Raw genomic sequence first — 13,200 nt, forward strand, 5'->3', positions numbered from 1 at the left:
ACGGGTGAAAACCCAAGTTGACTGGGTTTGGGTTCGGGTGCCACCCGGTATTTCGGGTGTGGGTTGGGATAGTGTGAAACCCGAACCCAAAATCACACTCACTTAGACCTGAAATTACATAAGTGCCCCTAAATATATATAAGTTGTAGGAAAATCAATGGATAATTTCAATGTTGTTGTTGTATTTTATGTGTTTTTTTGCGGATTCGGGTGAAAAAACCCGAACCCAACGGGTGTGGGTGTAGGTGTTATTTTGCCACCTGAATAGCCTTTGGGTTTGGGTTCGGGTGATGATTTTGGATGCGGGTTTGAGTAGTGTGAAACCCGCATCTGACCCTACCTATTGGCATCCCTACCTTAAAGGATTGATCTCTTAATTAAGGTACAAGTTACAATTAAGCCTCGTGAATTACCATGGTACTCAGAACAATCATGCACCTTTTATCTCTATGCATTAAATCATTTTTGGAAACTTATGGTTTTGATTTTCATACGTTAAAAATTGATTTTCACAATTTGCATAAGGTGTAACTGGTTACCAGAACAAAAAAATTAGTATATTTAGAAATTGTATCAGGTGTAACTAGGGGTATTCAAAACCAAACCGGTCTAATAGAAAACTGCAAAACCGAACCAAACCGAAATCGCAAAAAACACATTTGATTCGGATTTGTTTGGGTCATTTTTTAACAGAACCGTGCGGTTCGGTTCGGTTTGCCGTTTATATTTTGCAAACCGAACTAAACCAAACTAAACCGCATTATGTTACAAAATCTTACTAACTAATACATATTTCTTTAATTTTTTCAGAGATATCAACTAGTATTATGTGTATATTTTATCATATTCTTTGTATGATATTTATTTTAATTTATGTATCATCAAAAAACAAAATATTATTCATTTATAATACTAATTGAAAATATATATTTTATTGTATTTTTTGTATAATACTTATTAACGAGTGCAATTTCATGTATACCATTTTTTAGATCTAAGATAAAATTGTAAGACGCATTTTGTGTATCAAATCATAAATTTATTTTGACAATTATAAACTTTTTTATGATAATGTATGAACGATTACACACAAAATTATATTTTACTCTATATGTGTATGTATGACTCAATAAATATTTTGAAAAAAAATGAACCAACCGAACCAATCCAAATCGCCCTAGTTTGGTTTGGTTTGGTTCGGTTTTATTTTTGAAAGTCAACCGAACCAAACTGAACAACACATTTCTCTCTCTTGCGGTTCAGATGATTTTTAACGTGAAAACCGCCCAAATCACACTGCGAACACCCCTAGGTGTAACTGGTTACTCCTCCAAAAATTTTGAAAAGTCTTTGTTTGCTTCAGTTGTAACCGTTTACGATAACGTGTTAACCGGTTACCACTGAAGCAGTGACACTTTTCACACAAAAATCTGATTCGAACGCATTTTAAATTGCATCTATCATGGCATTGATTCATGATATTATACTCAGTGGCGTGTTGCACCCCAAAATTTGCCCTCTTTATTTGAGCTATAAGTTAATAATGACGTTTATTTCGTCATTCAAAAATTGGAGAAAAATAATAAAGAGTTTTCATGAGTTTAAGAAGATAAGGTGTGAAGAATGGTTTAAACAGTGGAAATATGAGAAAATTCACAAGTCTTATTTGGAAGGTGATATGAGCTAAGTTCCCGCGTTGCCTCGACCGTTTCGATGATATCTACAACTTTTGTGTTCGGCTCGAAAGCCAATTCTTTGAGGAAGGTTGCCAGATTTGCAAATTACTTGAGGTTTCGCAGTGAAAAACGATGCTGAATGTAGGGTTTCGAGCCTCGGAAAATTCATATCTCACAATCCGCTCGGCTGATTCGCTTGAAAATTTAACTGGAGCTCCGTACCATCATTATCAAGATTTCATATGTTCGTACCGAATTCCGATTATGCACTGAAAACTCCAAGCATTTTAAGGATCGCCGCGTTGTTTCGGTAAAAAGTGTGTTTTCGAGTGTGTCGCGCCGAGTTCGAAATTCATAACTTCTTCGATTTTTGTCGTATGAAGTCCATTCTGGCGGCATTCTCTCAGAAATTTCGTTAGCTTAGATTCTTCGTCACATATGCTTGTTCAGATTTCGAGCCGAAGATGGAGTTTTATCGATTTCTTTGAGCGGTGCGCACAAAATTCTGCACAGTCGCACCAAATGAACCGACGTTTCTCGTCATTCAAACACGCGTAATTTCTTCATCGCTTATCGGATTGAGACGATTCTCGCGGCGATGAGTCAAGAATTTGGTCATATTCACAATGGCATTGGTTTCATTCCGGAATTTAGAGCCGAACCGAGCTTCCTTGAAAACGAGCCAAAATAAGACGCACCAAGGGCAATTTGGACATTTCGCGTTGACAATATATAAACATTTTGCTCTTCACAAATGAGGAGGAGACTCTCATAACTTCAATTTCACCCAAAAATATCAAAAACACTTTCTCTCAATTCTCTCTCAATTCTCTTGGATCAAAACCACAAATTCTATAAAACTTTCATCAATATTCATCAATTTTCTTCAAGAATCAAGAACAACATGGATTGAAGATCAAGGTTTCAAGTTCGAACTTCCTCTCCCTCTCCTTGATCTTGCGCGCCACTCTCCTCTCCCCGTAGGATTTGATTTTCGACTTCGCTTTTGTGTTCGCATACATGTCGTGTTCGTGTTCGCGCGTCGATTTAGATCTCCATCCGGTAAGCTTTCGGATCTTGAATTAAGTGCTTAATTTTTTATCATTATGTGAATTCGAATCTAGATTCATGTTATGTTGTTGATTAATGTTGGTTGATGATGATTGATCGATGAATTTGCATGTGGATCGATAGAATTGATAGTGATTTGATGAGATCTAATAATTGTTGCATGTGATTAATGATCGTTGTTGATGAGTTGTGACGTTATAGCCTTTGATCCATGAATTGTTGGTAATTTTGTGTGCATAATTGTTAATGTTCATGTATGTTACTTGCGACGCACTCAAAGTGTTTGTATAAATGCATGTGACAACTTTTTGCTTGATAATTGCCTTATTAAATGTCTAGGTCATGATTTAAGCTTGTTATATAACGTGATAACTTGTGCATGTGTTAATTCTTATGGCCTTTGTTGCATTAATGTGATCATTGGTGGTGATGTTTGAATGTTGAACGTGATTGACGCGTCGCACTTAGCATAATCGTTGGCATTAGGTTCATTTGATTGGTGAACTCATGGCTCTCATTCCATAGGATGTTGCATGGTGTTTAATTGCGGAATGGATACATGCTTGGCTTTGATGATTTGGTGCTTAGTATTTGTTGGCTTGTCTACTTGTCGCTTGTAACACGCTTTGTGTCGATATTTGCCTTGGATATTCCTATATGCTTACTATTGCTAATTGCCTTACATTTGTGCCTTGTTTCAACATGCGTTTTACTATGCATTGCATACAATCTTGATGGATTTTCCTGGTATATTGGATTTGGCTTTGGTTTAGATTGAGTGGGAATGGCTCCCAAGCTTTCAAGAATGATAAAAATTGGTTTTCATACAGTGGAACCCGGTTCCCTGGATGGAGGAACCGGTTCCTACTCAATCTAAGGCAATTTTGGACTTGGCAGCGTGCCCAGGAACCCGGTTCCCAGTCTGGAGGAACCGGTTCCTGGTAGTTTGATGTGTGTTTGGAAGCTGGCAGGGGTGTCTGGAACCCGGTTCCCAGTTTGGGGGAACCGGTTCCTGCTGTGTTTTGTTTGGTTCGTGACTTGGGCAGAATGCCCTGGAACCCGGTTCCCAGTCTGGGGGAACCGGTTCCTGATGGTTTGTTTGCGTTTTGGAGGCTGACAGAGGTGTCTGGAACCCGGTTCCCAGTTTGGGGGAACCGGTTCCTGCTGTGTTTTGTTTGGTTCGTGACTTGGGCAGAATGCCCTGGAACCCGGTTCCCAGTCTGGGGGAACCGGTTCCTGTGTGTGATTGTATGCTGGAACCCGGGTTCTCATATAGGGGAACCGGTTCCCTTAGTTGCCTTTCTTCCTTTTCTTTCCTAATTTCAATCTTCCGTAACTTTTTACTCGTAACTCCGATTTGCATGTTCTTTATATTGTCGGAAAGCTTATGAGATGTACTATCAAGCTAGATGCTTGGTTTTCATTAATGTGTAAATGATTCATGTGTGATTTCTCTTTGATTTTTTATCGTCCATTTCATGTTTACATTACTCGCCCGTTTCTTTTGGTTCATAGCAATAACGCAATTCCGATTGCGATGTTTGTTATCTCTAACTTGTGTGCTAGTGTGCAAGGCTTTTGGACGCTCACCGATCGTATTCTCATTCTGGGAGACACGTCTCTATTACTTTATATCTGCTTGTTTGGTTTGCTTGTTCCTCTTGCAGGTGTATTGTGATTATGCTCGACGCACATGTCGACCTTTGTGTGCTTTCATGGCTAATCGGTGTGCTGACTATTTGCTTTTGCCTTTCTAGCTCGCTCGCGGGATCTTAGTTTACCCGCTCTCTCCGCTTTAGTTTACGGATCATCATCCGTTTGGTATTGATTCCGTTTCATTTTATTTTTTCTCGCACTTTATCGCTTTCTCACATCATCCTTTAACATGAGAAGTAGGACCTAGGCATGCATCTGGCCAAGTCCTCGAAAGAGGCTCTGTTTTTGTTGGTGTGTTTATATTTGTGCTTTGCGGCAGGGAGTCACGGTGTAGTAAGTCCTATATGGCACTCCGTTAAGTCCTCATGGAAGGCACGCGGAAAGGGTTTGCAATCAACCCCCGCCTAGTCTCATCGAGTTCGTTCGGTGCGCACGCTACGCGTTGCTCGCTTCCGAACCTGCACAAGATCTTATTATTGAGTATGTCAAGAAAAGGGTTCATGCAGCCGGACCCCCGCATTTCCTATAGCTCGCGTCGCTCGACGTTGATGCTCAGTGTACGCGCGCACCGTTTTCCTTTCAGATCCGTGACGGCTTGGTTGCTGAGAGGGATTCGCTCCTCTTGTCTATGGCCCGATCATTTTCGCGAGGTCTAATGCTTGGTTGACTTGGGTTGAGCTGCTCCCCTTGGCTATGGCAGGACCGCCTTTCTACCATTCGGCCAGTGCCGTTGGTTTGTTTGCTTTACGAGCGGAGCTCGTTTGTGTGATATTCTTGTGTGTTGTTTCGCCTTTTCCCCGTAGGTTGTTAGTTTAGTTTAGAATTGTACCCTTTGTATGATAACATTAGGTAGCAAGCTTTCCCCCTTAGCTTAGGTTTTCCTCATGCATTCTTTAAAACACAAACCACACTCTTTGATTTTCTTTTCTTAAGAGCTTGTTATTTCCGCTCCATTCCCAAGCATAAGTCTCCAAAGGTCGAGCAACGGAGTGTGAATGTAACTCGTTCACCTAAAAAACACAAAACAAACAGAAATTAGTTAGCCAAGCTACGGTAGCTCTGATTCTGCAAAACAGATACGTAGGCAGCGGGGTAGGGCCCGTGCGAGCATAACTCTTTCTTTTCCCTACATTCTGCATTCATTTTAGTCCAGGTTAGCGCAGTTTGCTTACACACCCATAGTTTTAGACACAGGCGTGGATACCATCGAGTACGATGGGCGCGAGGGGTGCTAACACCTTCCCCTCGCGTAACCGACTCCCTTACCCTTTTTTCTCTGGTTGTGAGACCGTTGTTTTGTTTTGTGGTTTGCTGGCATTCCCTTCCTTTTCAGGATAAATATGTTAGTGGCGACTCTGTTAGTTTTCGCGGTAGCAACATGGCGAAGTCAGAAAAATTATAAATCCTGAGCAAAATAAAAATAAACTTTTCATTTTGTCAAAAAAAAATATAGTTTGAAATAAAAGATATAAAATCACGAGACAAAGTCTTTTTTGAAACTTTTCAACAGATGCTGTCAACACCGGCAGTATCAATGTTAACTCAATAAATTTGTAAACCGATGAAAATACCAAATATTTCTTAGTTTGAACCATCTTCATAGTCAAACTTTGAATATCTTCACACGTGAAAAATGAAGCATTTCTTTTTACTTGAAGAACATAAACTTTAAGTTTTTTTTTGGAGCAAAGAAAAGAATTTATTCATTCCAAAAAACATTTACAATCAGAGCCGATCAAATGATCCAGGCAACTGAATGACTAAGTGGCAGTTCACCCTACAGGCTACAATCCATTACAATACTCATGTAATTTTCTATCACATTCAACTCTAGTCTTGGTTATCTCAATAATGCTATCACTGCACAAACCATCCACGCGGGCTTATTGGAAGATTTTGCGATTCCTTTGCTGCCAAACATGATATATAGTTTCCGTGATTGTGATCTTAAGCACTCTAGCTTTGTTGCTCTTGCCTTTAACCTGGGAGCAGATCCAGCATAACTCATTTTGCCAGTCAACAGGGTCCCTAATAATACGCATCCAACCTAGCACTTGTTGCCACACCCTCCTTGTTTCTGTGCACAAGAAGAACAAGTGAGCAATAATCTCAAGAGCTCCACAGAACACACATTTCCCATCTGTAGTAACACCAATCTTATTAAGTCTCTCCTTGGCTGGGAGCCGGTTTTGACACGCCAGCCATAAAGTAAACAAAGCTCGAGGTCTAGCTTTGTTCACATAAACCAAGTTTCTCCAACTCACCCTTGGTTTATCCCCCCTGAGCCAATTATACATCTTTCTAGTCTCAAAAGCCCCTGCACTTCTGAAACCAGTCCACACAATAGAATGTAGTGCCAAATCCCTATATTTGAAGACAGCTTTTAATATACAAGAGCAATTACTATTGGGTTGGTATGTATCCACATCCCTATTCTTGATATAGAACAGATGTACCCACCTAATCCATAGCACATCCTTCTTTCCACAGATATTCCATAGCATTTTACACATTGTGGCTCTATTCCAAAAAGAGAGGTCAATAAGATTCATACCTCCAGCAAATATGGGATCACAAGTGTGTTCCCACGACACTAGTGCCTTTCTAGAAATCGCTTCCTTGCCTGTCCACAAGAAACTTCTGCACAAACCCTCAATGTGGTGAATGACTTTTTTAGGGAGTGGAAATATTTGAATCCAGTAATTTGCAATTGCAAACATGACACTCCTAATTAGTTGGAGTTTACCTGCATAGGAAAGGAGTTTGGTGCTCCAATGATTTATTCTTCTCACCATCTTATCAATCAATGGCTGGCACCTGTTAATAGTCAGCTTCTTACTATCAAGTGGCACACCTAAATACTTAAAAGGCATGTGACCAACTACAAATCCAGTTTCCTGTTGAATCAAGTTTTGTTCCTCTATGTTACCTCCCCCAAAATAAACTTTGCTTTTGGATGGACTAGCAAGCAATCCTGTGGCAGCAAAAAACTCCCTGAACTTACTCATCAGCAGCTTAACAGATGTAAGATCACCCTTCACAAACAGTAGCAAATCATCTGCAAAGCAAAGATTAGTAATTCTGAGTTTGTCACAATTAGGATGGAATTTGAAGGTAGAGTTATGAACCAGGGTCTGTAGAACTCTGTGGAGATATTCCATAACAAGCACAAAAAGAAGGGGAGATATGGGATCTCCTTGCCTCAGTTCCCTCTTGGCTTGTAATATTCCAGTTGGACTGCCATTGAGTGAAAACCTGTAAGACACATTTCTAACATATGCCATGATCCAGTTAACAAAAAGGTGGGGGAAGCCAAGCTCAATCATGATATGCTGCAGAGCATCCCAGGCCACAGTGTCATATGCCTTCTGAATGTATATCTCGATCATACACCTTGGAGACAAATTTTTCCTATTGTACCCTCTAACCAACTCCTGTGCCAGCATGATATTGTCATGGATAACTTTGCCAGGGATGAATGCTGACTGGCTGTCATCTACCACAGTATCAATAATCATGCCCAGCCTAGCAGTGAGGATCTTAGAAATAACTTTGTAAATTATGGTACAACAGGAAATGGGCCTCATATCTTTCATAGTTCTTGCTTCAGGTGACTTAGGTATAAGAGTAATAAGATAGCAGTTCACTGCCTTGTGCATCTTGCTAGTCCTAAAGAACTCCTGCACAGCCTCTATGACATCCACTCTGATTATCTTCCAGGACTTTTTAAAGAAATGAGCTGTGAAGCCATCAATACCTGGTGCCTTAGTATCACCTAAGCTCTGAATGGCTTTCCAGATTTCATCTTCATGCACAGGTTTAATAAGGAGGTGAGCATTATATCTAGTCAACATTTTTCCACCCCTGATAGCAGGGATGTCAATAGCTTTGAGTTCAGAGGCTTTAGTCCCTACTAGATTAGTGTAAAACTCCAGAATTTCCTCTTCAATACTTTCTCTAGTAGAGAGTCTTCTTCCATTCAAAGCAGTGAGTATATGAAGGCCTGTTTATCTATTTTTCTCCTTCACCAATGCATTGAAGTAAGCATTATTAGAGTCGCCCAATTGGAGCCAAGTGACCTTAGACTTTTGCATAAGGATCTTCTCCTCCTGCTGATGTAATTGAATGATCCTATCCTGACAAGTCTTGATTTGTTCTCTAATCTGCACATCAAACAAAGCATTAGTGTGTTGCTCTTGGGCTATACTCAGCTCCTGTCTTGCCTGGTGAATTTGTCTATGTATCTTTGTGTTCTTCTTAATAAGGGGTTTAAGAGATTGTTGCAATCTTCTCAGCTTGCTCCATAGTCTATGCATAGCAGTACCAGGGACATGATTTTTCCAACTTTCCTTGACAACTTGTGTGTAAGAAGGGTCCTGTGTGATGCAGTTGAGGAACTTAAACATAACCCTCCTTGGTTGTGCCTGCTGCTCAGCCCTGACCCTTATGGGAGCATGGTCAGAGATGCTAGGAGCTAAAACCTCCACTATAGCCTCAGAGTACCTTTGGGACCAAGCTAAATTTCCAAGCATGTGGTCAATTCTAGAGTATATGACATCAGTTGTGTGATTATTAGACCAAGTAAAATGTCCCCCTCTAGTTTCAGCTTCATATAGTCCATAAGTGTGCATCATGTGGCTTAAGTCCCTATATTCTCTTTCAGTCACATTGTTGCCTCCAACCCTATCTTTAATAGTGATCACATTATTGTAATCTCCCATAGCAATCCATGGGTGATTAATATTAGTTCCCAGAGATTCCATAACATTCCACAGTATTTTCCTTTTCTCAAGTTGGTTAAATGCATAGACCACAGTAAGGCAATAAAGAGAGTTATGGTTCAGATCACTCACCTCAGCATGGATATATTGCTCACCCAACTACACTATTCTGAGTTCAATCTCCTGGAAGTTCCACATCAGCCATATTCTACCATTCTCATGGTGATCATAGTTATCAGCAAACATCCATTTATTCCCAAATTTCCTCCTTATTCTGTCACCATTATGTTGTTTCACACGAGTCTCCAACAAGGCCACAATCGGAACATTGAATTTATTGAGGTAGGAGTTAACCTCACGATGCCTTGCCTCTTTATTTATACCCCTAACATTCCAGGTACAGATCATTTATCAGGGCTATGCCCTCCTATAGGACCATCTCCAATCCTAAGGTGGGTAAACGGGTTTGTAAATAGCACAGGATTGTCATTCTTAGGTGTTGCCATAATTGTTTTGCCCTTCTTGGTAACCATTGTCCAGTTCTCATCAGTAGATGCTTCCTTGTGTTCCTCTAACACCCCTATTTTCGTATGGCTTGGTCCTGCAGTTGTGTTATGAGTTTCCACAATCTCCCCTTGCTTCAATTCTTCAGCCTTCTCTTTCATTTTCCACACTTTAGGGGCCTGTTTGGTCTTCTGTTGGGAGCAATCGTGTCCAACTCGCAAACATGAGTGACAATAACTTGGTCTCCATTCGTACTCAATTTTTTGTTCAAATTTCTTCCCCACATGATCCTTAATACAAATGGTATCCCTAGGCTTTTGTGTGATATCCACTTCCACCAGCACCCTAGCATAGGAGATCCTCAACTTTTTAGCCGTGCATTCATCGGTGGTGATAGGCTTGCCAACAACACTAGAGATCTTCGAGATGCTACTCTTTCCCCATAGGTGAAGAGGGAGATTAGGGAGCGTGATCCATATGGGCAGCACTCGTAGAACATCCTCCGTAATTTCAAAGTCAGGCGACCATGGTTTCAAAAAGATAGGTTTCCCAAATATGAAATATGGTCCCTGAGCCATGATTTTCTCCATGTCTTCATAGCTCCTGAAACGCACAATGAAGTAACCAGCTTCATTGTAGTACAGATTTGGTAACACAACAAAGTTCCATGAGCTTTCCATGAACTTCTTCACTGCATTCATCGTGAGATTTCCTCCTAAAGCAAAGAGAATCATAGCATTTTCCCAGAACTCCAGCTCCTGTGCTACATCCGTGTCATCAATGCTTATCTCAATATCTCCATCAATCACATTTGGAGCAATAAAATCAACCGCCATTCCTCTCGACAAATCTCTGTTACCTTGGATGATCTCAACCCAAGGTTAGAGTGGAGGGGGAGTCGCCTCCTTCTCGATTGGCGTTGCAGTTCGTTCATCCTCCAGCTGGTTCGATTTAGGTTCAGGAGAAGGTGTAATCGGTATCGTAGTCTCTATCCTCGCGTGTGTGACGATTGTGTGTTCCGCTGCTACCGGCTGCGCCTCCGCCTTTGGCCGGCCAACGCCCCTTTTTGCTTTTGGCATCAAACCCTAGCAGAGCAATGGAACAGTCTAGTTCAAAATTTTAAGTTAATCCTTTATTATTCCACGGTCATCATCAAAAAAGTCAGTATCATATATATTTTAAATTATTTATTTAAATTATAACACTTATTAATAATTATCAAAAATAATTTAGTAGAATTCATCCATGCGGACAAACTTCTAAATATTTTTTCTAATTATGTTTTAAATTAACAATAGAAGGTGGTTTTGAATGTGTCATGTGCATAAATTGCAGTCTTACATTTTAGTGATTTTTTAAATTAAAATAAAATTGGTAGTGAGAGTTTTGTAATTCTTATTCTATTTAAAATTTTTTAAAATTTTTTATTTAATAAAAATGCCCAAATTAGTGCCCTATTTTTTCACTAATAAATTGATAATAATAAAATAATTATTGTAAATTGCCATAATTTTAAAAAATTACCTAATTAAATCTTTAAATTCAAATAGTTATCCATACGATGAATCATAGTTAAATTTAAAAAAAAAAAATAATAATCACTTACGTAAAACAAAAATAAAATAACATCAAAATGTATATATTGAAAATTATAAATATATATTGAATTAATAGTGGGAGGTGGTTTTGAATTTTCAATATATGTTCTATTATATCCATAAATTCTAGTCCTTCTTTTTACTGATTTTAAAATTAGTAAAATAAGATAAGATTGGTAGCAGAACTATATTATAAAATAAAATATAAAAACTATCAATATGTTAAAATACAATAGCTACAATACAAAACTTCAATTGCTATATATTATCTTATAAAAACATAGTCTGGGCAATGGCCCACCCTCGTCAGGCCTTAACTTCATCCATGATTATACTCATTCCAAAAGGTGTGATTCATGTATAAATACCTAGAAATTCATATTTTCAAAAGATAACTCTTTCATTACAATTCAAATTCAAAAACTCTCTCATTTTTAATTTAGTGCCTTGAGTCATAAGCTTTTTGAGAAACTTTTTTAATACACTTTCATTGCATCATTAAAAGTCTCTTCGACAAAGTTCTGAGCACTTCTGTAATATACATTGTGAATTGATAAAAGTTTTACTCTTCATCTCTATTCAAAATCCGAGTTTGTTGTCACTTTGTTTAAGTATTCATTGTATACAATTGAAAGTGGTGTACTTTCTCTTGTAGGTTGTAAAATCAAAAGGTGGTGTCTCTTTGTGTTTATGTTAGATATTTAAGATGATCTGATTGGATCAAGCGTAAGAGTTCTAATATAGTGAAATCTCTTACAATGTGTGAGGGGACTAGATGTACCCTTGTTTAAAAAGAGGAACTAGTTTACATCTCGGTGTCATTTACTTTCTGCATTTATTTTTTAGCACTTTATACTTTACATCCATTCTGAAAAATAAAGAACATCATATCTAACTATCATAAACCAAGAAAATTTCAAAATTCCTTATAATCTAATTAACCCCTCCTAACATAAATTGTGGGGGATTCCATTATTTTTATAAAATATATTTTTTAATTTTTTTTACATATAATTATTTCATTATAACCAGTATTTTGTATATCAAGTTTTTACCAGAATAGAATGACACCAAAATGGCATACATCTGGTACCAAAATGTGAAACAAAACTTTACATTATTTACATCAAAATCAATATTTCATACATATTAAAAAATCAATGTCAACTTGACTTATGAATTTCATGGAAGCAAGATGTCCAACGTGAACGAACGTCTTTTAAGTCTTCTTTATGAATGGTGTCTCGTCGTTAAACATCTATAAATTTAACAAGATGTAAAAAGACTTAATCATAAATAATCACAAATTGTTATGCTGTAAAAATAATTAATATGTAATTTTAAATAATATATATATATATATATATATATATATATATATATATATATATATATATATATATATATATATATATACACACACACACACTGTGTATTCCCAAGAATTAACGATTACTGTAAAGCAGTGTTTATCATGTGTTTCGAGACATAAATTACATTCTTATCCTCTTGGCTATTTTGACGTCCACAAATAAAGTTTATATAGTAAGTAATAATATCGACAAAAAACAAAATTATAGATAAATTGTGAGATATTGGATCGAACTCTAGTATTGTCGAAGGGTAGCTTCTTGGTTCGACAGTTCGACAGAGTTAAGCATGAAGTCGAAGGATTGTTCACATGCTGGTGTCGAAGTGTGCATGCTGTAGTCGAAGATGGGTCTAGCATGCAAATGTCGAAGATGCTAGGGTTGTTAGCATGTTAAATTAGGTTTTAGTGTTTAAACCCTAATTTGTTAAGTTAGCTTGTTTATTAAGTTGGCTTGTGTAATGGGCCTTGCTGAAAAAGCCCATTAGTTAGTATGTTAGGTTTTATTATAAATAGCATACTAGTCTCTCATCATTGCTAAGATGCAAATACTAATTTAGGGTGAGAGAGGTTATTTGTTATTCTTGTAAACTTGTAATCTTGTT

General features: G+C 38.0%; 1 protein-coding gene across 1 annotated transcript; it reads right to left on the bottom strand.

Moving 5' to 3' along the window:
* Positions 1-9,528: 9,528 nt before the first annotated feature.
* LOC131657762 (uncharacterized) lies at positions 9,529-10,464 on the bottom strand. Its single transcript, XM_058927124.1, has one exon. The coding sequence runs from the start codon at positions 10,462-10,464 to the stop codon at positions 9,529-9,531; it is 936 nt and encodes a 311-aa protein (XP_058783107.1).
* Between the last annotated feature and the right edge of the window lie 2,736 nt (positions 10,465-13,200).

Source organism: Vicia villosa, linkage group LG3 (assembly GCF_029867415.1).
Source record: "Vicia villosa cultivar HV-30 ecotype Madison, WI linkage group LG3, Vvil1.0, whole genome shotgun sequence".
NCBI lineage: Eukaryota > Viridiplantae > Streptophyta > Magnoliopsida > Fabales > Fabaceae > Vicia > Vicia villosa.